The 24,263-nt window shown below is 35.5% G+C and overlaps 1 protein-coding gene across 9 annotated transcripts in view; it reads left to right on the top strand.

Moving 5' to 3' along the window:
- Positions 1–24,263, top strand: part of FUBP1 (far upstream element binding protein 1) — a 37,288-nt gene that overhangs the window by 2,843 nt on the left and 10,182 nt on the right. For 2 of the 9 annotated variants that reach the window (XM_074832340.1, XM_074832336.1), the window contains 18 exons: positions 567–605; positions 955–994; positions 1,820–1,869; positions 1,957–2,028; positions 2,311–2,368; positions 3,770–3,932; positions 4,012–4,110; positions 4,193–4,246; positions 4,953–5,055; positions 5,140–5,240; positions 5,862–6,003; positions 7,181–7,341; positions 8,160–8,314; positions 8,402–8,481; positions 11,360–11,488; positions 12,138–12,212; positions 18,132–18,277; positions 20,786–20,833. In XM_074832340.1, coding sequence (XP_074688441.1) covers positions 567–605; positions 955–994; positions 1,820–1,869; positions 1,957–2,028; positions 2,311–2,368; positions 3,770–3,932; positions 4,012–4,110; positions 4,193–4,246; positions 4,953–5,055; positions 5,140–5,240; positions 5,862–6,003; positions 7,181–7,341; positions 8,160–8,314; positions 8,402–8,481; positions 11,360–11,488; positions 12,138–12,212; positions 18,132–18,277; positions 20,786–20,833 — 1,715 coding nt within the window. Of the gene's footprint in view, positions 1–566; positions 606–954; positions 995–1,819; positions 1,870–1,956; positions 2,029–2,310; positions 2,369–3,769; positions 3,933–4,011; positions 4,111–4,192; positions 4,295–4,952; positions 5,056–5,139; positions 5,241–5,861; positions 6,004–7,180; positions 7,342–8,159; positions 8,315–8,401; positions 8,482–11,359; positions 11,489–12,137; positions 12,213–18,131; positions 18,278–18,646; positions 23,347–24,263 lie in introns of those variants that run through there. The other 7 variants (XM_074832338.1, XM_074832333.1, XR_012624133.1 and 4 more) reach the window with 6 other exon arrangements.

Raw genomic sequence — 24,263 nt, 5'->3', positions numbered from 1 at the left:
TTTATGCTATGAAATGCTTGATATTTGGATAGGAATTTCATACCGACATTCAGATTGAGATTGCATTGCCATGTGATACTGTTGTATTTTCAGATGTTTGATCTAGATTTGTGGTCATTGTCAGAAATTTTTTTCTTTAAATCATTGTTGATTTTTGTATGGATTTGATTTTTTTTTTCTTTTTTACTATAGAAGCATCATTAGCTTGAGCAACCAACAGAGCTAAACTTTGTTCCTTGTCTTAGTTAAGTTTCAGTGACTGGGTATCTATGAGCAATCTACAGTGTGTTCTGAAAACTGCCTTTTGTTAAACTACTGAATAGATACATGGAAAAACCTAACATCTTTTCAGCTATACTAACCAAGTGCTGAGTGTTCGTGAGATTCTTTCTTTTATTCAGATGATCAACTCCCTGAAAATGGAGGAAAAAAAAAAAAAAGAAAGAAAAGGAAAAAAAAAGGAAAAGGGGGACTAAAATACACTGGAAAGTTACAATTCACACTAAAAGGTGTAAACACTTCTTGAATTTCTTGGCAAAAAAATTAAAAAAATCTTAATTTTGCAGATCAACCAGATGCTAAGAAAGTTGCTCCTCAGAATGACTGTAAGTAATTTTTATTTTGTTGCCAAAAAAACCCTAAACAAGTGTAACATTATCAGAACAAGAATTTGAAACAGTGTTCTGGTAGGTGATACTTGAATCAGTAAGATCAAAAGAATGACTGGGGGGTTACGTTTTACTTCCTTGAAGCACTGTGGGTCTGCTTTTTAAAACTCACGATGTTGTTAGCAACAGTTGAGAATCTTTTTAGCTGTTTTTAAACCTCTTGATAACACTTTAAACTTCAACTTGGAAAAAATTAAGGATATAATTAAGTTTTATTATCAAAGGAGAAGCTTAGTTGTAAATTATACTACTTGTTTTAAATTTAATTTTAACTATTTGTTTATAGCTTTTGGAAACCAGCTACCACCGATGCATCAACAACAAAGGTAGGAGTTACATTACATCTTCAGTAGAGTTTTCCTTTTTACTGAAAGAAAGCAGTTTCAAGAAATTTTTCTGAAAAAGTGATATCCATGCATAAAGCAATTGTTTTGTATTTGTGTGATCTGTTGAAATTTAGCTTCAGCAAGTCCCAAGCCAAACACTTAAAATGCATCTACATTGCTGTCTCCCTCTTCGTTTTTGCAGCCTAAACTGTGCATCAAGCTTAGTAAAAGGAAAATGCATTGCTCTTTTTTACTACTTGAGTGTAGGTAGCATAACCAGAAGTTAGAAGCAGATCTGAAGGGGAAGGGGTTGACACTATCCTGTAAACAAAAAGGAAAACAGATTTTTTAAAAAGAAACAGATTTAACACAGCATATTGCTCAGTCAGCTGTATTTGCTACAATAGTAGTTTTCTCTGCTCATTTCCTCCCTAAACAACCCCATCCAACTATTACGCTTTGGCTGGTTTTGGTAGATGAGATGCTGAAATTTGTGTATTTTCAGCATACTTTGATCAATATACAGATGAAACTTAAAATGCTACACTGGCTTTTTCTGTACCCCGCATCTCTTCATAGTAAAGAGGATGAAGGAAAACATAGATTAAATCATATGATACTTGAACTTGTTGTGGTCGCTTTTGTATATTGTCAGTTTACTTAGTACTGAGCTTGCATAATGACTTCTGAAGTTAATGGGAGGCAAGTAAGCCAGTGTGGTAGTGGGGGCACTAGCTTTCTTTAATGGAAGAATATATATAATCTTAATGCCAATTTGGTCTCTGGATGGTCATTGTCTTTTGTTTGATTTAACATTCTCTGTAGGTCTGTGATGACAGAGGAGTACAAAGTTCCAGATGGGATGGTTGGATTCAGTAAGTAGTATGGATGTGGTGTTGGAGTGAGGGATGTTAGCAGATGCTGTTCATGCAAATAATCTTTCTATATTTTCTTTCTTGAAGTAATTGGCAGAGGTGGAGAGCAGATCTCACGCATACAGCAAGAGTCTGGCTGTAAAATACAGATTGCACCAGGTAACTTCTTGTGGGTTTTTTTAGTTTGTTTATTTTGGTGACGGTTTTTGGTAGACAGTTCAGAAGGCTAATCATTGCTTCTAATTGCCTGAACCTTCATTTAAGGTACATTTTAATGTTTTGTGTAATTGCGATTATCGCAGTCTGAAGAAATGCAAAATGTTGTGATACACTGATTATTCTACTTCAGTGAAGTTCCAGTAATTTGCATATTATGTTTAATTTCATAATCTCTCTCTTACTTAACATTACTGCTAAATTGGTTTTGGTTTTTGACCATAGATAGTGGAGGCTTGCCTGAAAGATCGTGTATGCTAACTGGAACACCAGAGTCTGTTCAGTAAGTAAAACAAATTCCATGTGTTCATATATAACTGTGCAATACGCTTCATTTTTTTTAGATCTAAATATAATATCTAGACAGTACGTTTATAATATTACAGTTTTCCTCTATTGAAGAGGCAGTCTGGTGACAATTAAATGTATGTAGATCCCTCAGCATACTTGGAATTTTCCAAGACAAAAGTATGGAACTTGAACTTTTTCAAGTGCAAATCTTGTTGTAAATAATACTTCTCTAACTATGCACTGATTTCAGCTTGAGAATGAGGTGTGGGAATGTATACTAAAAAGAAATGTATGCTGAAAGCAAACTGGTAACCATAACTAGGAAGATCACAGGGAAAAAGTGGCAAATCGGTTATGTGTAAGAGTAGGAGTTACTCAAAGTCCATCTTCAGAGCAGATCTTAAGTGTAGTAGTATATTTGGTATTCTCTCATTTATGTTAGCTGCTCCCGCTTCATGTTTGCAGGTAAGGCCTGCAGCTACATGTTTTCCTTCGGGAAGGTAGTATGGCATTCTCCTCTTATGTTGCAGCCAAGCAAGCTGCTGTTCATGAAGCCATTCCTTTATGGGAATTTTCTTTCTAATTATAGTTTACTCTGCTCACATATTAGAGGGAAGAGTTTTTAACTGATGTTAGTACTGTAATCATGATTTTACTCTGATTGCAGCTGACTTACATGTGTGGTGAATACATACTTGCTTTTGTCCACTATCCTGGTAATGGTTAGAAGTACAGGTGTCCTTACTTTGCATGCTGAATCATGCAACAGATACCATGGTGTTAAAGCTAGGTTTATCTTACAGTCTGGGATTTTTTGCCTTTTCATAAAACTTAACATAAAATAGATCTACCTTAAGATTGGCTGTTAGTAGATTGAAGAAAAATTACTGTCAAATGAGAGGTTACCTGAATTACTACTGGAATTAAGCAAAGTTAGAAAAGCTTTCTCTGAAATTTTTTTCATAAATGCACTAGAAGAGGTAAATTGTAACAATTTCAAAACTTCTAATGAACACAGTTTGGGTTTTTTTTTTTACATTTTAAAGGACAAGGTTTTTTGTTCTGAATTAAGGTCTGATCAGTGTAACTGTATTCAGGGGTGATGGTCATGTTTGAGGAGGTAACTTTTACTTATGTGTGTTTGGTAAAGAGCCACTTTTTGTATTCTGACATTGAGGTGGTTTTAGGTCTACCACATTATCTTGCGATTAGTTTCTTAAGTTACTGTTACAGTTTTACTGAGTTTGCCTCATATTTCTTAGTGATAGTAATTATATTTCCTCTGCAGAAACTTTTCAAATTAAAAAAAATAAAAATTTCCAAGCAGAATAGGTGTGGGCAAGTGATGCTTGTAGGAATAAGTGTACTTAGGAATGTGTATGTTCCTTCACAGATCAGCAAAAAGACTACTTGATCAGATAGTTGAAAAGGGAAGACCTGCACCTGGCTTTCATCATGGTGATGGACCTGGAAATGCAGTCCAAGAAATTATGATTCCAGCAAGTAAAGCGGGATTAGTTATTGGAAAAGGTGGAGAGACAATTAAACAATTACAGGTATACGTGTATCTTCTTTTAAACGTGATAATATTGAATCTGGATTTGAGTGGATATTGACATCCCTGTTGTCAAATAGGAGCGGGCAGGTGTGAAAATGGTCATGATTCAAGACGGTCCACAGAACACTGGTGCAGACAAGCCCCTTAGGATAACTGGAGACCCTTATAAAGTTCAAGTAAGGAATCCTTCATAATTCAGAGCATTTTTAGATCTGTTCTGATGTTGCAGTACCTAAATAACTTGTATTCTTTTTTTAGCAAGCCAAGGAAATGGTGCTGGAGTTAATTCGTGATCAAGGTGGCTTTAGAGAGGTGCGCAACGAATATGGGTCAAGAATAGGAGGAAATGAAGGGATAGACGTAAGCATGGTTGAAAAACTTGTTCACTGTATTTTGAGATGTTCACGTTAAATTGTTAAACTGGGTTATACCACTGAAAGCTCTTAACCAGATTCCAAAAGTGGTTGTGGCTTGTAAGTATTACTTGTTGGTTGCTGAAATTATGACTTTAAATGGTGTGCAGCATTCACTTTAAATTACCAGCAGTTCTGAACAGTTTCAGCTAGCTGGAGATTTTTATCAAATAAGTAAGTTTTATGGCTAAGTATATAATGTCATTATAGAAATTGGAGTTTGGCCTTTGCAGAAGGATATTTAAGTCCACCTATTATGCAAGTCATGAGCTTGTAACTGTTCATCATAGGTGAGGTTGGTAGTTTCATCTGCTACAACCCACATTTTAGGCCTGTTACAACTTTTGTTCTTTGAGAAGCATAATATCCACTGAAATTGCTGCCACTATGAGAACTTGTAGTGCATAGGGTGTCTTTCTTTTTGATACTTTCATCCAGTACTTGCTAGGCTTGTGACTTGATATTAAAAAATTCACACTTCAGAAAGCCTCAAGTGGCATTGGGCTGACCCTAGTTTACCATTCTAATATGTGACCCTTTAATTGTGTGAATTTGGTAGAAATATTTGCATCCTCGACATCTTGAAATTTTTGTTTCTCTTTAAGGTTCCAATACCACGATTTGCTGTAGGTATTGTAATTGGAAGAAATGGAGAGATGATAAAAAAGATACAGAATGATGCTGGTGTTAGGATCCAATTTAAGCCAGGTAGGTGGTATGTCCATAAGTTTCTGTGAAGTGATTGTAAATTTACTGGATTACATATACTGGAATAGTTCATTTTTATTCCAGATGATGGAACAACTCCAGATAGAATAGCCCAAATCACAGGGCCTCCTGACAGATGTCAGCATGCTGCAGAAATTATTACAGATCTCCTTCGAAGTGTTCAGGTTGGGTACTATGTTGTTTACCATTTAAAATCTCCTGCCTGACTTTTGGAAAGACTTAAAAATTTTAAAATGAGTGTGTAACTAAAGAAAATAATGCCATTTGAATCTACTTCAAAGTTCAGTCTGGAATATGAATGTTTTTGCTTTTACAGTTACAGTTTTATAAGTTTAAGGATGATCATGATAATACTGATTCAAAGTCATGGCAGTTCTTGATCTGGCTGGTTTGAGCTGCTGCTTCTGTTGCCTTGTATTAATAGCTGATACGTTGTCATTTTGGGTTGTAATGGGTGTTTAAAAGATGGTTCAAATGCTTATTGTTAGATGAGCCACCCCACTGCATTTACAGAAGGCACACAGAAATTATATCTTTGTGCATGTGAAACTTTCTGCTTTCTTCTATATCCTTTCCTTCTTCATCTTTCATATGCAGAGTTGTACAGAACATCTTCTAAAATGTAATTTAGGTCTTCTGGAAAAGATACTACTTAAACTATCAAAACTATTTGAGTAGTAAATCAGTTTTTTCTTAATAAGTTATGTGATGTAACCAGATGGTATTAATAGTTTGTTTGCAGTAATTTTTGTAGAACATGCTAATTTTTTGCTTTTTCGTTTTAGGCTGGTAACCCTGGTGGACCAGGACCTGGTGGTCGAGGAAGGGGTAGAGGCCAAGGCAACTGGAACATGGGGCCTCCTGGTGGATTACAGGAATTCAATTTTATTGTTCCCACTGGCAAAACTGGATTAATCATTGGCAAAGGCAATATATCTTATATATATGTGTATCTATATGTAGTTAAAAAAGCTCTTAGCTTTTCTATTTGTACAAATAGCCATACTAGAGAGATGTTTCAAGGGAAGCCTTTGCGAATGTTTTCATGTACGGTAGAGCACCGTAATGCTGCTAAATCGTAACACTCCTAATATTCTTTTCAGATTTTCCTTACCAAAACACATACTGCAGTAGTTTAAGAGTGAAGAACCAATCAATTTATCTAACCCATTTTTTTTAAAGTAATAAGTACTGAGTTACATTGGTAGTGTTTGGTAGATTCTTAGAGAATGTATCTTATAATTAACTTGCATTTGATACTGCTTGATTAGCCTAGTGTTACTGCATCTGTAACTCACTCTTAAAACTAATTTTCACATATTCCAGTGAAGATCTTTTACAGTGGAATCCTGTAACAATTTCTTCTGTGTGTGTTTATTAAAATAATTACTTCTCAAAGAATTTTGTTTTACAAATAATTTACTGTATGCTTCTAAATGAAACACTTAATCTTTTGTTTGTAATGTGTTTTTCAGACACAACAAATAGGCTGACATAGTTCAGTTCTTGACCTGGATTGATATATTTTGTTGGGGTTTTTTAAATGCCAAATGATCCATATTTTGAAAACTTTGTGCCTGCTAATGATATAAGTAACTTCTCAGGATCCTATAAGAAGAGGAACTAGTTTAGGGGATTTAACTTTCTGGTTTTAGTGTACTGCAAAAAATGTGGACTTTACCATCTGGTCAGCTTCTGGGTGGTGTTTTTTGTCATCTGTGCTTGCCTGCTGCTTCATAGGGAGGTTATGCTTTAAGGCTGCATTTATTGATAACTGTGGGTATCTGTTGTTGTTCATGTCTAATCTTACATCTTTACATAAATGGAAAAAAACCACGACAATGTTGTAGGAATTTTTTGCTGTTCTTTCTGAGTAATGACATTGTGGTCTTTAAAAAACACTTTTACTAGTTCATTGCAATCAAAGCTCTGTACTATGCTGAAGACTTTTTTTACTTGTTGTTAGAATGTTCTTGTATGGCTCATAAGGATAGGTATCTTTCTACTTCTTTATCTTCAGCTCCCATGCAGTTGACTTTCTCTGATTTGAATCTTAGTATTTTTGCTTTATTGCATGTCATAAAAGCTGTATGTTGCATTGTAGGTGGTGAAACTATTAAAAGTATAAGCCAGCAGTCTGGTGCTAGAATAGAACTTCAACGGAATCCTCCACCTAACGCGGATCCAAACATGAAGATGTTTACTATCCGTGGAACACCCCAGCAAATAGATTATGCACGACAACTTATAGAAGAGAAGATTGGAGTGAGTGTATAACTATTACTTGGTTTACTACTAGAATAGGAAGCGAGACTCCTTTGTGGAGACTTTTTTTCCATTTCACTTCCAAATTACTTAAGTGTATAATAAATTGATAATAGTAAATGGTAATCTGAGTTTAAAGTAGTACAAACATGATGCACCAAAAGAAGCAAAAACTTGAAATGGAAAGAAATGGTTGCTTGCTTCAGTGTAGTACAGTGTATTTTTTAATGATGTGTTCTTGAAGATGCCCACTTTCTGCATAATGAAAAATTTTACTATTTCAAAGATATCCTTGATATTCTTAAAGCTCCTAAACTGTGTTTAGTTTTTCAGTCTCAGTATGTTTAAGTAGACTTTCAATCCAAGCTTACACTCTTTGAGTGTTTTGTTTGCATGTGTATGCATGTAATCAGATTTACTGCCTGTTTTTTGTACCTGATTGTACAGACAGATTTAATTAGCTGTACCAGTTTATTTTAAAACACTGATAGTCTTGGTTTAGCTTGTGGGGTTTTTTTAATGGAACTTGTGGAAAAATCCATTTTTACTGGTATAATTCTTATTTCTTCAAGAAAGAACTGAAATAAATGCAGCTTTTTAGTTGCAGTTACTACTGTGGCTGCTTTTAGCTCTCTTCTTTAACTAGCCATAAGCCTAATTAATCTTCAAAAAGACTGTTCTCTCCAGGGAAATGTCCGTCTTTAAAAACAATCAAACCTTTTAGATGATATTCTTAGTGTTCAGATTTATGCTTCTAAACTGCTGGAAAATGGGGAACTTCAAGATTTATTTTTGTCTGTGTGCTACTCTTGTTACAGGGTCCAGTAAATCCATTGGGTCCACCTGTTCCCCATGGACCCCATGGTGTTGTTCCTGGCCCACATGGACCTCCTGGGCCACCAGGTCCTGGTGCTCCCATGGGACCATATAACCCAGCTCCTTATAATCCAGGGCCTCCTGGCCCTGCACCTCAGTAAGTACTGCTTCATCTACCTTCCTTTTTTGTAGGGTGACCCTGGGACTGGCTTTCACTGTATATGCATGACTTGATCTTTTGTAGTGGTCCTCCAGCTCCATATGCTCCACAGGGATGGGGAAATGCTTATCCACACTGGCAGCCACCAAATCCACCAGATCCAGGTAAGAAATGTCACAGTTGTACTGTAGTGTGGATATACTTTGAGTACATCTATTTTGTCCTTACAAGTACGCACATTCCAAAGTTCGTGAGTGTTGCACTGGTAAATCTAATAGAGCTCCTGTTCAGGCTTTTCTTTACTGATTGTCAGTTTACGTATGTTTTGTGCTTCCCACATGTGGCTTGTGAGATGTTGAAATTTAGTTGTTACAGTTGGAATATACTCTTTACTAAATGTTATTGATACTGCATTCCAATTTATTATAATTTTTGCAAGACTCTTCGTTAACTGATTGCGTGCAAATCAGTTCATTTTTCTTACAACAGATGTTTTTACATAAATTTCTTCAATGAGGATGTTTTCTTTCTGTAATAGGCAGTGACTTTGTATTTTATTTTGAGCAGTGCCCCTTACAATCTCACTGATCCTGACTTTGCACAGTTTATGCTATATATTTCTAGCTTTTGTTGACCTATGTGAGGATTGATTCTCAGCGTCTTGATACAAATAGATTTTGTTCAGTCTTTTTTGAGGGATAAAATTTCTGTTGAATGCTGTTAATACAGTAAAACTAATTAGGATTGTGGATTTTGAGCCTTTGCTTGTAATAGTATTGTATTTTCTTCTGAAACCCATCTTTGTAGAATCTGTTTCTTCTGTTTCTGTTCATCTTTGTCAAGACCGGAAGTTTTTACTTAATTACGACTTCCCAAAGTTGTAGTATCCTGCTTTTCTTTAATTTATATCCTTTGGTTGGACTAGAGCATATGGGGAAATGGAACTGCAGTCACAGAAGGTATGGTAAGGCTAGATGCTTGAGTCACTTGTACCTCATTTGTTTGAGGTAGAGCTTCTTGAGAACTTCAGCCAAAAGATCTCAATTTTATTTTTGTTATAAACGGAATAAATATTTTCTGATATCCACTGGTCCTGACACAAGTTCTGTTAGTGAAATAGGAGAGGGCTTTGGAGGATGTTAGAATCTACAGAGAGTTCTGTTTATGTTCAAGTCTTTTATACATCCTTTCTTGGCAAAGAGCCATCTCTGGTTTCAGTTCTGAAACTTATAGAAGGTAGCTCTGCATGCATTCAGTTTATTATTTTAAAAATGCCTATTGTCATTATTTAAAAGTAAAATGTTTCAAAGGGACTTGACTTAAAGCTTCAGCATACTAAAAAGTGTCATTTAATCCAAAGCCACTGCTGAAATGTTACAGCTTTTTTCATACCACCTTTTTTTATAAAGTAATTTATCTACATAAATATCTGTAAGAAAAATGGCAAGTACCTTGATGTCATCTTGATGATGGTTTTATAACCATTTTTTGGGTAAATACTTCTCTTAAAAATCTCAAGTTTTCCTACATGCAGCTGGAAGTTGGTGTTTCTTTCGATTAGCATTTATTTGGATGAGTTTTGTACAGTTTTCCACTCAGTTGCTCATTTCAGTGTAACAAATGGGTTATTTTAGTATCTTTTTCAGAGGTGCTTTCTCCAGAACCATGCTTGCCTCTTGTCACGTGAGAGTGGAGCTAGTTACTACAGTCAGATTTCTTTGGAAATTTAATGAATCCTCCTCTGTGGTGTTCTATTCTAGAGAAGTAGCTACTAATGGGAATGAGGGGGGAAACCGAGTAATGGCTTATTTGATATTTGAAGGTAACCTTAGAATACAGTACATGTTAGTTTAAATCCACTGTTGCTGGTGGAAGCAGTGTAATTTTAAAATGAAGCAAGCAGCGTGTTTACATTGTTGACTGTATGCTGATACTACTGTGTACATTTCAAGTGGTTTCATCTGACTTTAATGCTAAATGAAATACTGCAAGAAATTTGTTGTGTTGTGGATTTCTTCTCCCTGAATGCCTTTTCCGGTGGATTTATTCTTTCTCTTCCATTAGTCACTCACTACCTTCCCTATTTTTTGTTGGGGGGAATATATTTCCATTCCCATGTGTAGTTATTCTAAAATATCTGTTGTGTCTATGTCCTTATGTGAAGTTCTCTCCTCAGTTGGCTGCATTTATTTGCAGATGTTTTTATTTTTTAAGGATGCAAATCATGTCAAAGGACGCTGGTTGTGTTACAGAGCATTATGTTCTCTAACAGTAAATTTGCAGTTTTTGTGGATTGCCAATTTGGTAATGTAATAAATCACTGTGATTCAGGAAAAATAAGCCATTCCTAAAGTCTGTATGTGAAAAACAGAGAGATAAGGCTCTAGGAAGCAGCATTGTTGGCCTGCCTAGATGTAGTTAAAAATAAGGGAAGCATGGAGATAGCTGCTGAAGATACAAATGTTGCTATTATTTGTTATACTAAAAAGCTGTAAGTAGATAGTCATGCTTTATAGCCATATGTTGGGTTTCATGTTTGTAGAGTACTATGTGTTTCTGTATTTTACCTTAAAGTTTAATTGACAAGCATTGCAAACACCTAGTAAGATCTGTCGTCTTCTATTTCAGAAATATGTATTTGACATGCCTCCTCCACCTGTGTCAGTGTCATTAGTGTGAGGTTGTAACAAAAGTAAAACCTCTGATGTTGTTTGGTGCTAGAATGATTCGTTGTTGCTACCATTTAGTAACATGACTGTTAAATTAATTTGAAAATCCTCTTCTGTTCATCACATTTAAAAATTAATAAATGACATTGTAGTAGTGAGGTTTCTCTCTGAAAGAATAGTTTGTACAATACACTTGTCTGAAACCTGACCAAAAGTTTGTGCTAGAAAGAAAAGGTACTTACAGGATGTACGTGGTTACTTTGTTCAGATGGATTTTTCTTTGGAGGAAAATATAAGTGCTTAGGACAGGGTTAACTTAGGGGACAGCATTCTGTTCATACTACTTTTATAAATGCTTGGTTTGTTTTCATAGGTAAGCCAGGAACAGATCCCAACTCAGCAGCGTGGGCAGCTTATTATGCTCACTACTATCAGCAGCAAGCACAGCCACCACCTGCAGCCCCTCCTGGTGGACCAGCTACAACCCAAACTAATGGACAAGGTATCTGTTTAGTAAAATGGATTCATTTTTCATTGCTGGTGGTGTAGATGTCTCATTGTTTTTTTTATTGTTGTCTTCATATATTGGGTAATTTTATTGTAAGGTAGCTGGTTTTCTTGGAAAACGTGCTGATGGCCTTCAACATCACTTTTTTTAATTTCAGCAGTAATGAGGGTAATGTATTTATCTTATATACTCCAAAGAGAATTTGCTGCAACTGGGGTTGACTTAATTATGCCTACATAGTGCAGTCAGTCGTATGTAAATCTGGAATGAGCCAAACTGCTGTCATTTGCTTAAACAGTTGCATCACTTCCAGTGGTTTTAGAACAATTATGGTTGTAACATTTAGTTGTACTAGTGTAATTGTTGTGCCTGGATGAGGCTTACCACTCAAATTTTGTACTGTGACTGGTGTGCATTTCCTGAATCTTGAAAAGATGCTGAACGCTTTAAAGAATGCTCTGTTTCTTTGTGGTGTCTTTTAGTAATTGCTTATATTTGTAGTAGCTTGTACCACATAGGTTTATAGTGTCAGATTTCAGTGATGTTACTTGGGATTGTTACTGAAAAGTTCCAACTGATTATTTGTAAATTGTGTTATGTATGAAACAAAACCCAATAGTTTTGACTTTTTAATGTAATTCAGGAGATCAGCCAAATCCAGCACCAGCAGGGCAGGTTGACTATACGAAGGCCTGGGAGGAGTACTACAAAAAAATGGGTACGTGTGCATGTGTTTTTCTGTTGCATAGTAGAGTGTTTTAGGAGACTTGCGTGTCTGATTTGAGATGGGGTTTTTTACACCCAAAAAATGAAAATGCACAGTCATGTGTTTGGAAACATATCCTGCTCTAGGGGCCTTGAACCCTGCAGAACAATGGACTTAAAAATTCATGTTGTGTTTTAGGGCATTTACTGGTACTTATGCTAGTAGTTAGCTTTGTAGAAATACTTCATACCTAATGTGATGTCTATATTTGATCACTGGGAAACAACATCTTTTAAATACTTAAATCTGAGTATTCTTAAGTATATTTTAAAAGGGTATTTTTTAAGTATTGCAGTTCAACTTTGATTAACTTTATGAAGCTGTTGTTTGTCTTGTTCGGTATTTGTTTCCTGATGCTCTTAAGATTACAGATACATTTTATTTTTTTTCTTGTAACTTGTTTTCTCTGTTCCAGGTTATTAAAGCATCGTAACTAGCTTTCATTTATACTGTGCCCTTTTTTAAATAGTATTTGATTTGCAGAGCTTAAGAGCTCTGTTTAAACTGCAGGTTATATGTTGTTGCTCTTTCAAAATACTTTGCTTGAGCTGGCTTATAAAACTAAAATGTATTTGTTTAAGTTGATGATTTCATCATTTGCTGAATAAGGAAGGAGTATGTGGTCTTGATGCATTGGCAGAAGGTGCTGTTATCTTTTAAATCATGGGAATATCTTGCAGGTCAGTGTTTTGTCCACAGTGTTGTCCCGTGGATATTGCAGTTGATGTAGGTTTGTATACTGAGGACTAGCGGGCTTATGAGTGCCAGTGCTTCCCTGATGCCTCTGTTTGACCATACATACAGCAGCATCTAGTTTGGATATTTCTGTTTGTTTGGGTGGGAGGTTTTGAGATTTTTGCACTCTTTCAACTGCATTGTTTTCTCCTGGAATATTAAAAAGCATTTGGAGTTAAGATTAATAGTGTGTTTAATTCATCCTAAACATTCTGTCAGGTTGATCTCAAATTATTTGACAAGACATAACTACCTTTATTCTTTTTTATTTTGGCATAGCATAAGCAATGAAATGAAACAGAAAATATATAATGATGATTTACTTCAAGAATTGTGTATCAGACTAAGAAAATTGCAACAGAATTCCCAAACACGTGATTTTTAAGATGTGATGGGCCTTTCCATTTTTCCTCTTCCTGTTTCATTTAACTACTTTTTTTCCAATTTACTGTCTCTGTTGGTTCAGCTCACATTCTTCAATGCAAAGTTGTGGGGTTTTTCACTGCCTTTTTAAGAATAATGTAATTTGGCTTGACTCTGCCATCTTCCGATTTTCTGTCTCTGGAAGGCAAAGTCTGGGTTGCACTAGTCTTGAATTTGCTCTAATTAAATAACAGGTAGTTTCAGGTGTTGGGATAGAGTTTGTGTGGGCGCAAGTCCAAAGAGGAGTGTGAACCCAAAAAAAGATAGACGCTGGAAGATGGAAAGAATTGCTCTTACAATGCAAAATGAAAAAATCCCAAGACAACAGTCAGATAAGAGGAAAAACAGAAGGGCAGTTCTGATCTTCATTTCTTTTTCTAGTTCAAGCTGAGTTCTTTGCTGGAAGGAGTACTTTGGATATCTGGACCTGTGTAACTTGACTGTGTAAATCATGAGAACTTTTTGTTTCTTCAGCATGTTAAAAATCTTTATATGGAAAATACCATTTTATAAGATCCACTTAGAAAAGAGGAAGAACTGACCAAGTGAAGTTGAAGGGCAGAGAATTAACATAGAGTTGATTTTAGTACTAAATGGAGGTGTTTTTCCCTGCCTCCTTAACAGTGTTAAGACGACAAACAAGGAAGGCTGTCCATCAGCCAAGTTCCTGTGATCTCCAGGCTCTTACGTACAGCTGCTACTGTTAGTGATTCCTACAGTACTGTAATGCTTCTGTCCCCATCAACCTGTGTGGAAGGGAGAAGGCAGGCATTAGTCACTCACTCTCTGACTCTTCTTTTAGATTTTTGGCAGTACAGATAATTACACAAACAGCTGTTTTGCAGAAATGAACTGAAACTTGGGACTTGCTGAGCCCAAGCAGTTTTAGTTTTGATGCTGAAGAAAATTACTTTGATAATCCATGTGGCAAGGGTGACAGTACTGAGCTGAACAAGTTGGATGTGGTACTGCAATTGGTGCTCTGGATTTTCCCATGCTTTAAGTATGAGTGATCTGAGAACTCTAAAGCACTTCTGAATATTCCCATCAAAACCATAATATTGTTTTCCAAAGTGGCTTCCTACTGGTGCAGTAGGACTTGGCTAATCACAGAGAATACTTTCCAATTTTTTTTTAAGCGTATAGAACAGTGACTTGAAAATAACCATTTCCAACTCACAAATATAGTGGCAAAGTCCCATCTCCTTTTTTAGACTCTTGTTTTAGTCAGGGCCTATTGCTTTAAGTAGCAAATACAATTACTAATAAGATTGATAAACTAGCAAAATTACTCTTGCACACTGGTAAGCCACTGTACCTGAATCTTACAGGTAAGCCAGACCATCTATTTGGTACCCTACTTCATAAATTCAGAAAACTTGTTTTAAATTTCCCTCTAGTATTACCAGGTAACAAGACAGTAGTTTAGCTTTTGAAGATATGTAGACTCTGTTATCTTGGAGACATAGTATTTTTATTTTTCCTGTACAAGAGCTGAATTAAAGATTTGTGTAACTGGGCCCTAAAAAATCTCCCAAGGATAAGAGTTCCCTCTAAACATGAAGTCGTATTTTAGTAAATGATCTATATGTCTCCACAGGAGTCTGTAAATTTATCATTTAAAGTCATTCTAATATATTGTGGGCTTGCTTTATAGTTAAGGGATTCCATAATAAAACAGTGGAACTGTTCTTTAATGATTCCTTACCACTGCAGCAGGAAAGAGGACAAAGAACAGCTTTCTCTTACTAGAATCACCCATGATGATTTGAATAGTGGAAGAACTGTAGAATCATCTGGCATTTTCTTTCTTAGCCTTCCTTAATGGGGGAGGTATTCTCTGTTTCTTGTATTTCTCTGTATGTAGTTTATCAGTCTTGTTTGTGTTACAGTTGAATCTGGATATTAATGAGCATGTACGTTTCAGTGCATTTCTGTACACTGAAAGGAAATTTTGACTAAACTGCTGGATTCCATGTGTAGGTTCAGAATTACTTACAGTACTTAGTAGAGGAACGATGCAGCTAAAATACTTCAAATTTTTACTAATCCATTTCAGGACAGAAGTCCAGTTTGACATCTTTGAGTAGATGTTAAACTTCCTATATTTTCATTTATTATTTGAATTTCAACATTGCCTTGGGATAGCTGGCTGAATGTCAGAACATTCTTGGGTCATCATGCACAAAAAATGCCTTAGCTTTGACGTTCAACTGTGCTGACAGCTATGACATAACTAAATAATTTGTAAGTAGAGTTATTATCTCATAAATTAATAGTTGTCTTGGTTTTGGCTGGGATAGAGCTAATTTTTTGTCCTCCTTAGTAGCTAGAGTAGTTCTGTGTTTTGGATTCAGTATGGGATTTGATTTGAGAAGAATGTTGGTAATACACTGATGCCTTTAGTTGTTGCTAAGAAATCAAGGACTCTTCAACTTCCCATGTCCTGCCCATGCGCAGAGGCAGCACAGCCAGAGCAACGGACCCAAATTGGCCAATGATTCCATATCATACAATGTCATGCTCAGCATATAGATAAGGGTTGACCAGGAACCTCACTCAGGCTTCCAGGATTGTGGTTTCAGGGTTCTCTTTTCTGGGATCGCTAGCCGGGAACAGGCTGGGCATCAGTCAGTCAGGTGGTGAGCAATCACATCGTGCATTACTCGTTCGTATTTCTATTATTACTATTATCATTATTATTTCAATTATTAAACTGCTTTTATCTCAACCTTAGGAGTCTTCTTACCCTTACCTCTCCAACTCTCTCCCTATTCCCCGGGGTGGGGGAGGGTGAGCAAGCAGCTGCGTAGTGTTTGGCTGCTGGCCAGGTTTAAACCATGATAATAGGGAACTTGCAAAAAGTATATCCTGGGATAATTTATAACCATATTAAAGATCATTTTGGTTAAAATAATTGATCAAAAGTGTAAGTTGTGGTAAATTGCAAGTATAAATTGTAAAATGTGATTTCAGCTCTTAAGATTTGAGGACATTTAAGTTTTTCTAGGAAAATAATTGCTTTACTGTACAACCCAAAAAGTGATGAAGATGTTTTTTAAATATATCTACAGTGTAAGTGGAAAAACTATATGTAAGTTATATAGAGGGTTGGAAAGCGGAAGATTGTATTCTGAAGACATTCAGGATAGTGGTTTGCCAAATGTTCAGATCTCCTGCTCACACTTAATGCTTTTGAGAGGATTGGGGGAATACACATATGTAAGAAGAGTGTGGATAGCTGGTATTCTTCATGTGAATTTCCTATGTAAAGGTATTTTAAAAACAAAACAACCCAACCTTCTATCTGATACCCTAGAAGACAGTTCATTAGAATCTTTGATACTCGTGTTCCCCAGAAGGTTGCTCAGTGGTCTTGTATCCAAATAAAAGGTGAGGTGGTTTCAGGTAGGGTTGACGAACTTTGAGGCCTCATCTTGTGGAAACTACACTTTTTTTCTTGAAAGGAGAACACAAGATTAGGTAAATGTGGAAATGTACAGGGTGCAGGCTTGCATTTTGTTTGTATTTATTTGATGTCGTATGGTTGGATGTGATGTTTTGTGTTGATTTTTTTTTTCCTGGTGGCTTTTCAGTAGTATCCTAATTCTGATTGTAAAACTTTGATTTGAAAAAATAACCCTTTAAGAATGTAGATCACAAAAATGTCATGTCACAATGGTAATAGTTTTGTTGGAAGTTCAAGAAACTTAAAATGAAGCACTCCATATGAAACCCTTCTGTCTGGATACATGCAAGTGTGAGGACAGATGACTAAATAGAGGATAGAGTGTGGTGTTCTCCTTACAGTCAGCAACATTCTGCAGTGTTAACTGTAAAAGCACCTTTGAGATAAAAAATTGTAAAGCAGATAGTGGTAATAAGTGGAGTGTGTTTATCTTCCTGGAATAAGAGAAGGGAAAAAGGAAGTAAAGATGTCTGCAACAAACCTACCTTGGAAGAACAGCATAATGGAGGTCCTAAAAAGTTGGCTGAAATTTTTTTTTTTTTAATACACCAGAGGCCTTGTGTATTAATCTGTCGCCTTTATAGAGTTTCTAAGCTGCAAGTTGATTTTGTTGGAAGGATGGGTAGGTCTCAGCTGTAAGTTTGGGGGAGCATGTGTGTGTACACGCCGTTATTTCTAGAGGATTGAAACTTATGCAAAGATCGGAACAAGTTTCAGGACTATATTCTGTGGTGGAGTAAATGTTTTCAAAAATGAATGCTCTTTTTGAAAAAATGCAATATGCAGTAATTTAGCAATTGGATTAAGGAGGCCAAAGCTGGAGGACTGAATGAATTGTCATCTGGTGAATTAATTAATGCAGTCTGTACAATCAGATAAAGTCAGTCTAGGTGGATTACAAAAAGTAATCTTGCCTGTTGACCTGTACTTTAATTTAAATGCTACCAGTTGTTCAGATCAGTTTAGGTCAGCAGGCTTTAAAGACTTTTGCTCTGGAACATGATTCAAGAAATGGGGAAAAAACCTGTCCTTACGGTTCCTGAATTTTGCTTCACATGGGAATCATTACGTTAAAATAATAAATAGGATGAGTGATTAAGTAAAAAGGAAAGCAGCCACAAAATTATTCAGAAGCCTTGGAGGAATACTGCAAGAAGCTAGGTGACGTTTCTTAGGCGGTGAGATTTTGAAATTTTCTCATTTCTATTGCAGCAACAAAGCTATATAATTTTAATTACTTGCAGGTCAAGCAGTTCCTGCCCCTGCTGGGGCTCCGCCAGGTGGTCAGCCAGATTACAGTGCAGCATGGGCTGAGTACTACAGGCAGCAGGCAGCATACTATGCCCAGACAAGTCCACAGGGAATGCCACAGCATCCTCCAGCACCGCAGGTATAAAGTTTAAGTGTTTTTTGGCTGCCTTCCGTTTCAGTGGTTGTAGATATCTTTTTGCATGTCTCCTGCTTTGTTACCTTTGGAGTATGCATCTTTTTTTCTAGCGAAATAACTATCAGAATAATTAATAGATGACTTTGTTTACCTGATAACTTCAGTTCTGTATCTATCCATATGTTTGGTGATTGTTTTTTTTAAAGAAAAAAGAAAAACTTTCTCCTCCCAGGGTTTTGAAAACCATGCAAGAAGCCACCACCATTTACATTAACCAATTTTTCTTTCTTAAAGGCTTCACTCCTGAGTTAGCTCGATTTAAAGGATTTTCTTTAACTTTTTGTGTATCTCTTATGTATCTCTTCTGCACAGGGCCAATAATAAGAAGTGGACAATACAGTATTTGCTTCATTGTGTGGGGGAAAAAACCTTTGTTAAATGTATGGATGCAGACGCCTTGATGAAGATCTTAATTTTGTTTGGTTAAAAAAAATAGTGTTTTTGAAAATGTACAAAATATCTATCACTACTGATAGGAGGTAATATTTCTGTGTAGAAATGAAAAATGGTTTGTTTTTAGTATTAGTGTAGATGTACACATTCCAGCAAATGTATTTGCAATTACGTGGTCAATGCTTTGTGATATAAATGTACTTTTTCAATGTATACTTTATCACTTTTAAAATGCCTGTTTTGTGCTTTACAATAAATAATATGAAACCTCCTGTGTCGGTAAGTTGGATATGTGGGTATATAAAGAACTATAGGATTGATTTGCAACGCTGAATCAAGGTACCTGTACACAAATGAGATTTTTTTTTTTTTCCCCCCATGAAACCTTGTTGAGTTTAAAAACTTGTTGTTAGCATGTTTTTCCCCTCTTGCAGAATAGTTGTAGATGGAGGATTTCTTTCATTCATTGTATTTTGCTGCCTAGCACCAGTAATCTTGATACCTTAATTTTCTTTCTATTTGATTAAAACTGCATGTGTTTAAGAAGGTGATCTTTTGGCATACTTCCATTGCATTAACAGTGAAATTTCCTTTTATACATGACCACTGTTTCAGACCTGTGCAGCTGTTACAACAGATAACTCTTGTTCTTAATTGAATAATTCAAAACTGTTCCTGCATATAACTATTTTATGGATTTTTTCAGACTAGTTATAAAATTTATTTTAAGTGTAATGTGCTTAAGCCTTCAGTTTAAAGTAGTCCACTTCAAAATTCAGTGTAGAAAAGTCAATGTGGTATGCATAGTAGTTACAAAAATTGCATCTGTCCTTAAAACGCTGTTTTGTTTGAGTGATGGGGAGTGGTTGAGAACTTCCTGCAGAGCAGATAACTTCTGTTTTTGTAAATACTCAAGTATTTGAATCAATTGATTATTTTTTTTATATATACTTGAAACTTCTTGTTGCTCTAATGCTCATACTAAAAATCTGATTCTCTTGAAATCCTATGTTTGCTCTTTGCATATTTATTGGCTCTTTGCATATATTAGACTACATGCAATACAGTCTGTCTTGCCATTGTCTGTTGAAGTGCAGGTTTGATCCAGCCAGTATAGAACTAGCTCTATAGGGGTGAGGAGGACTGTGCTGTGTATCATCCTTGATTGTTCCTTCAAGGAGCATTGCACTGTAAGTACATCAGAATGACAAATTGATGAACTGCAACAGTATCTTTTTGTCAATGTTCCACATAATGAAAATGCCATACTTGTGTGACTATTATGTTGGAATACAGTGCTGATATCTTAGGAAATCATAATTGCTTCTTAATTCAGAAACATAGGTTTGCATATATATATACATACACATAATATGAGTTTTGTGGGTAAGTATTCCTGAAACGTTTAGCAATAGCTAAAGAAAATCATGTTTCTGTTTATCTGAGTAATAGGTTTTTTTTATTAGTACTCCTAAGACAGCTGTATCATTCAGTGTTTTAAAGTATGCATATCGTAACATTGAAGTCTTTGGAACCACTTGTTAGACAGAAGTTGTCTTTTGTCTTCAGATAGTTTGCAGATACATAGTGATGTAGGTATGTTTTAAATCTGTAACTGTTACTTGCTTTATCTTTTGGAACACCATATTGTTGCTTTGAGAATAAATTTTTTTAGGGTGGCTGCACAGAGAACTAAAAGTTAAGGCTTGAAAATTGAAGTAGTTTATTCAGGTAATTAGCAATGTATGTATTGTGCTGTAGCAATAGAAGGAATTATTTTTATCCCTTTTAAAATTAGGAATTATTCTGGTAGCTTAAAAAAGGTTAGGACAGTATTTGCTATCTTTAGTGTAGGGTATAAAGTTTAATAGTTCAGGTATTTTGCATGGTATTTTGTAGATAACCTTATAGAATGGTGCATTTATTATGTACTAAACTGAGCAAAATTAAATTCACTGGATTCTTTATCATTCACAAAATGGAGGCTGTTGATTTTGATTCATTTAAGGTATAAAATCTTTATTAATTGCAAACAGTGCAATTATTTATACTTCACAGTGCCTTCCCAGACCTTCCACCTTAGGTTCTGCTGCAAAAAAGCAACAGGTAAGCACAACCTAAGGAAGTATATAAATTAATATATTTCAGTACATTAATGTTGTCCCTGTGAGATCTTTGTGGTTGTGTATTGAAAAGCAATCTGCTGCTTCCCCAGATGCATTGTTACTCACGGTTCCATTTCAGTGGAAAGTCTTTTAAGTTTTTAAACAACTGTTTATATTTCTAGGTAAATATGTATATCTCTTTTTTTAGGAAAGACAAGTAGATTGCAGTAATTAAACTTGATCAGAATAAGTAATTTCTGTTATTTTTCCTCAAATAGCTAATTGTTGGAATTAAAGAATCAAAACCTTTAAAATATGCAGGAATTACTTTGGTTAGAAACGTCAACAGCCTTCACAACTGTTTTTTATAATAGGGCACTATTCCCACTCAAACCCGTAAGACCTAAGTATAAAGAATATGACTTCATGTTGTTATCACTGAACTTGATAACTTGTCTTACAGTTTTAGTGTGTTAGTGGAATTTTTGGATAACTTAGTTTGCTTTTCATACTTGACATGGTAGGAAAACAGATGCTGGAGTTTCAGAGATTAGTATGTTTTAACTGAAAAAGCATGTGCACCAATTAAATGTTAACAGTACAGCAAATAATTTTATCTATATAGCAGTCAGTGTATCCTGTTTCTTGATACCTTAACTGAATTGCTGTATCTTTTGATAGTTTAAAATGTTTGTATGTCTTATAGATGGTCTGGTACAGGTTTTTGTTTCTGGTTTTTGTTGGGTTTGTTTTTTTAGCTTGAAGTAAAGCAGCATCTATTTGGTTTTTGTTGATTATTCTGTTTCTAAAATGTGCTGCTCCTCTTTCAAAAGTCCTGCTTATCTGTACATCAAAGAAAAATATTCAAAAATACTGCCTTCATTTTCACACACAGTGCTGAAGATGCTGCAAGCACCAAATCATAGCTCATAGAATCAGGTCCTGAGATAGTTACTACCAGTAAAGAGGAATCCTTTGAGTGTATGCCATTGGTGAGCCGATGAGCATGGACCATAGAAGGGCTCCATGTAGAAGGTAAAATTGGCAAAAACATAACAGATTTGAAATGTATCCCATACATAATGGTGTAGGGTATAATTTTTGTTTTGATCACTTTTCATTCTTTAAAGTATTATTTGTTTGACCATAAATGTTCCATAATGTTAAGTTTTTTAAACTGTGATTTAATAATATAAACCATCTATTTTAATTTGTATTTTTCTAAACAGCCAGGCTTAGATATATTGAATTTTTGAACTAAATAGTTGTGCTTCAGTTTCTCAAGCCACTTAGTATTTCATCTGTAGTTTAATATGTAACTTCATTTTTGACGTGAGAAAAGGTTAGGTGTGTACCGTTTGGATTTTGATACTGTGAATTTAGTGTTGGGGTGAGTCATTTGTTCACTTCCTTTTACATGATGATACTTTTTTCTTCAACTGTTGTTCCTAAAATATCTTGAACAGTCTTTCAGTTGTAAATTTAGCCAGTGGGAGGAGATAGAGAAGAAAAAGCCAGTCTATTGGAATGTTACTAGTGTGTGGAAGATGAGATGTTCTTGTGTGTAGCATTTGAGGTGTACTGACTTCCAGCTTTCTCACTGCTGGGCTTACAGGCATGCTATTTTGTGTTTATTTTTTCAACTCTGTCTCCAAACTCATAGTTCTTAGGAGAACAGAAAATTATTGGTCTTACCCTGATCCAAAAAGATAACTGGACTTCCTCAGAAATGTAATGAACTTGCCCAAAAGGTGTCTTTAAACGTTCCCTGCTTTTGTCCCCTCCCCCTTAGAGTGCCACAGATTAAGTAGAATGTGAAGAGTACAAAAAGTTTAAAAAGGAAGCATAATGTTTGAAATAGGAAAAGCATTTTTGTGTCCCTTTCTGCAGCCTATACTTTAACAGGACATGAAATGTCAGGTAGATAATCTCCAGTCTGGCGTGATTGCGAGTCATCTATTTCAGTTGTCCAGGTAGACAGGATCACTACTTGCACAGCCTATCTTGAAATATTTCATCTTTTTACTAGTTGTATTTTATTGGGTGATAGAAACTGTCTCTCCCCTGTTCTCTTCCAAAGTAATTTTTAAGTTTTCCATTGCATGCTAAAAGCTTTTTATTTTGCTTTTTTCTGGAAGTGGGGGGAGGAAGGGAGGACTGGGCTTTTCAGAAAAGCATACAGTTGACAGGATTCCCTCTTCCCTAGTAATAGCTTATAAAATTCTTATGTATGCACAAATATTTCTCTTGCGTGCATGTGAAATGCCTTTTCGTCCTGAGAAAAGTGTTCTCTGCAGAAACTACCCGTGTGTAAAAAGAAGATTGGCTTTAAAAGGCAACTGTGATGGGAACAGTGTCTTAGGGAGATGCAGCTTGGACTTGAGGTAAATTGAATGCTTTACAAAAATGTGGTTTTGAGCTTGCATTGACATTGTATGTAATATGGGTACACGTTAACTGTATAATGTTTTTTGTATGGTTTTTTCTCAATAAATGTAAACTGATGGATAATAATAGCAATGTTTTTGTCTTTTTTATGCTCCTATCCCTGCCTTTGTTAGTTTCAGAGGAAAGATATTGCAGCAGCTAGTACTTCTGTGAATGAACATCACCCACATGAATGAAGTAAAATGTATTTATATGGCTATTAGGATAAATATTAATTCAAAACATCATGCAGCTTATTACCATTTTTTCCAAGATGCTCTGAACTTATAACTATTTTATTGAGGCAAAAGAGTGACTTCCAATAGGTAACTGTACAAAGAGCAGTCAGCAGATGCAACCACAGGAAGATTTCTTTTTGAAATGACTGCATAAATCTAATTTGCTGCAGCTTACCTTGTCTTTATGTGAAGGCTTATACACATTCTTTAATTTAAATTGTGACTATTGTTTGTAAAATTACTCCTACAGAAGCTTAAGCTGAACAATTCAGATGGTGTTAGCACAATGACATTAGTGTTGATACCAAGAGGTCTTAGAGAAAAATAGTACAATAGCCTTAAGAAGACAGTGTTCAGAGATGCAGCAGTAAATTTATTGCATTAAGAGAGAACAGAAATTGAGAAGTCAGGCACTTTCTGAAAATATTTTTCTTGCTTCCTACCAACTTAGCTATGATAGGCTCATATTTTGTCACCAACTGTTCCTGTATCATTTAAGCAGTGAAAAATTTATAAGTTTTACAAGCAAATGTTTGTACTGTAAAAGACTACTACAAGCCTTGCTGAGGTTGTTTTTACTTTTGGATTATCAACTGCATAGATTGATAAAAGCATAACAGTTTAAAGGCAAGCCCATTTTAAAATGAACTAATGCTCTTTGAAACAAAACAACAAAAGTGAGCAGTTACGTAATCTTTTATTCTTTAAAAATAGTACACTGGGGTTTTTGAAAATCGTCAATAAGTATTTCCTTTTGCCAGTTCA

Source organism: Strix aluco, chromosome 8, assembly GCF_031877795.1.
Source record: "Strix aluco isolate bStrAlu1 chromosome 8, bStrAlu1.hap1, whole genome shotgun sequence".
Taxonomy (NCBI): Eukaryota; Metazoa; Chordata; class Aves; order Strigiformes; family Strigidae; genus Strix; species Strix aluco.
The sequence above is the reverse complement of the archived record's forward strand: the minus strand, read 5'-3'. Positions and strand labels throughout refer to the sequence as shown.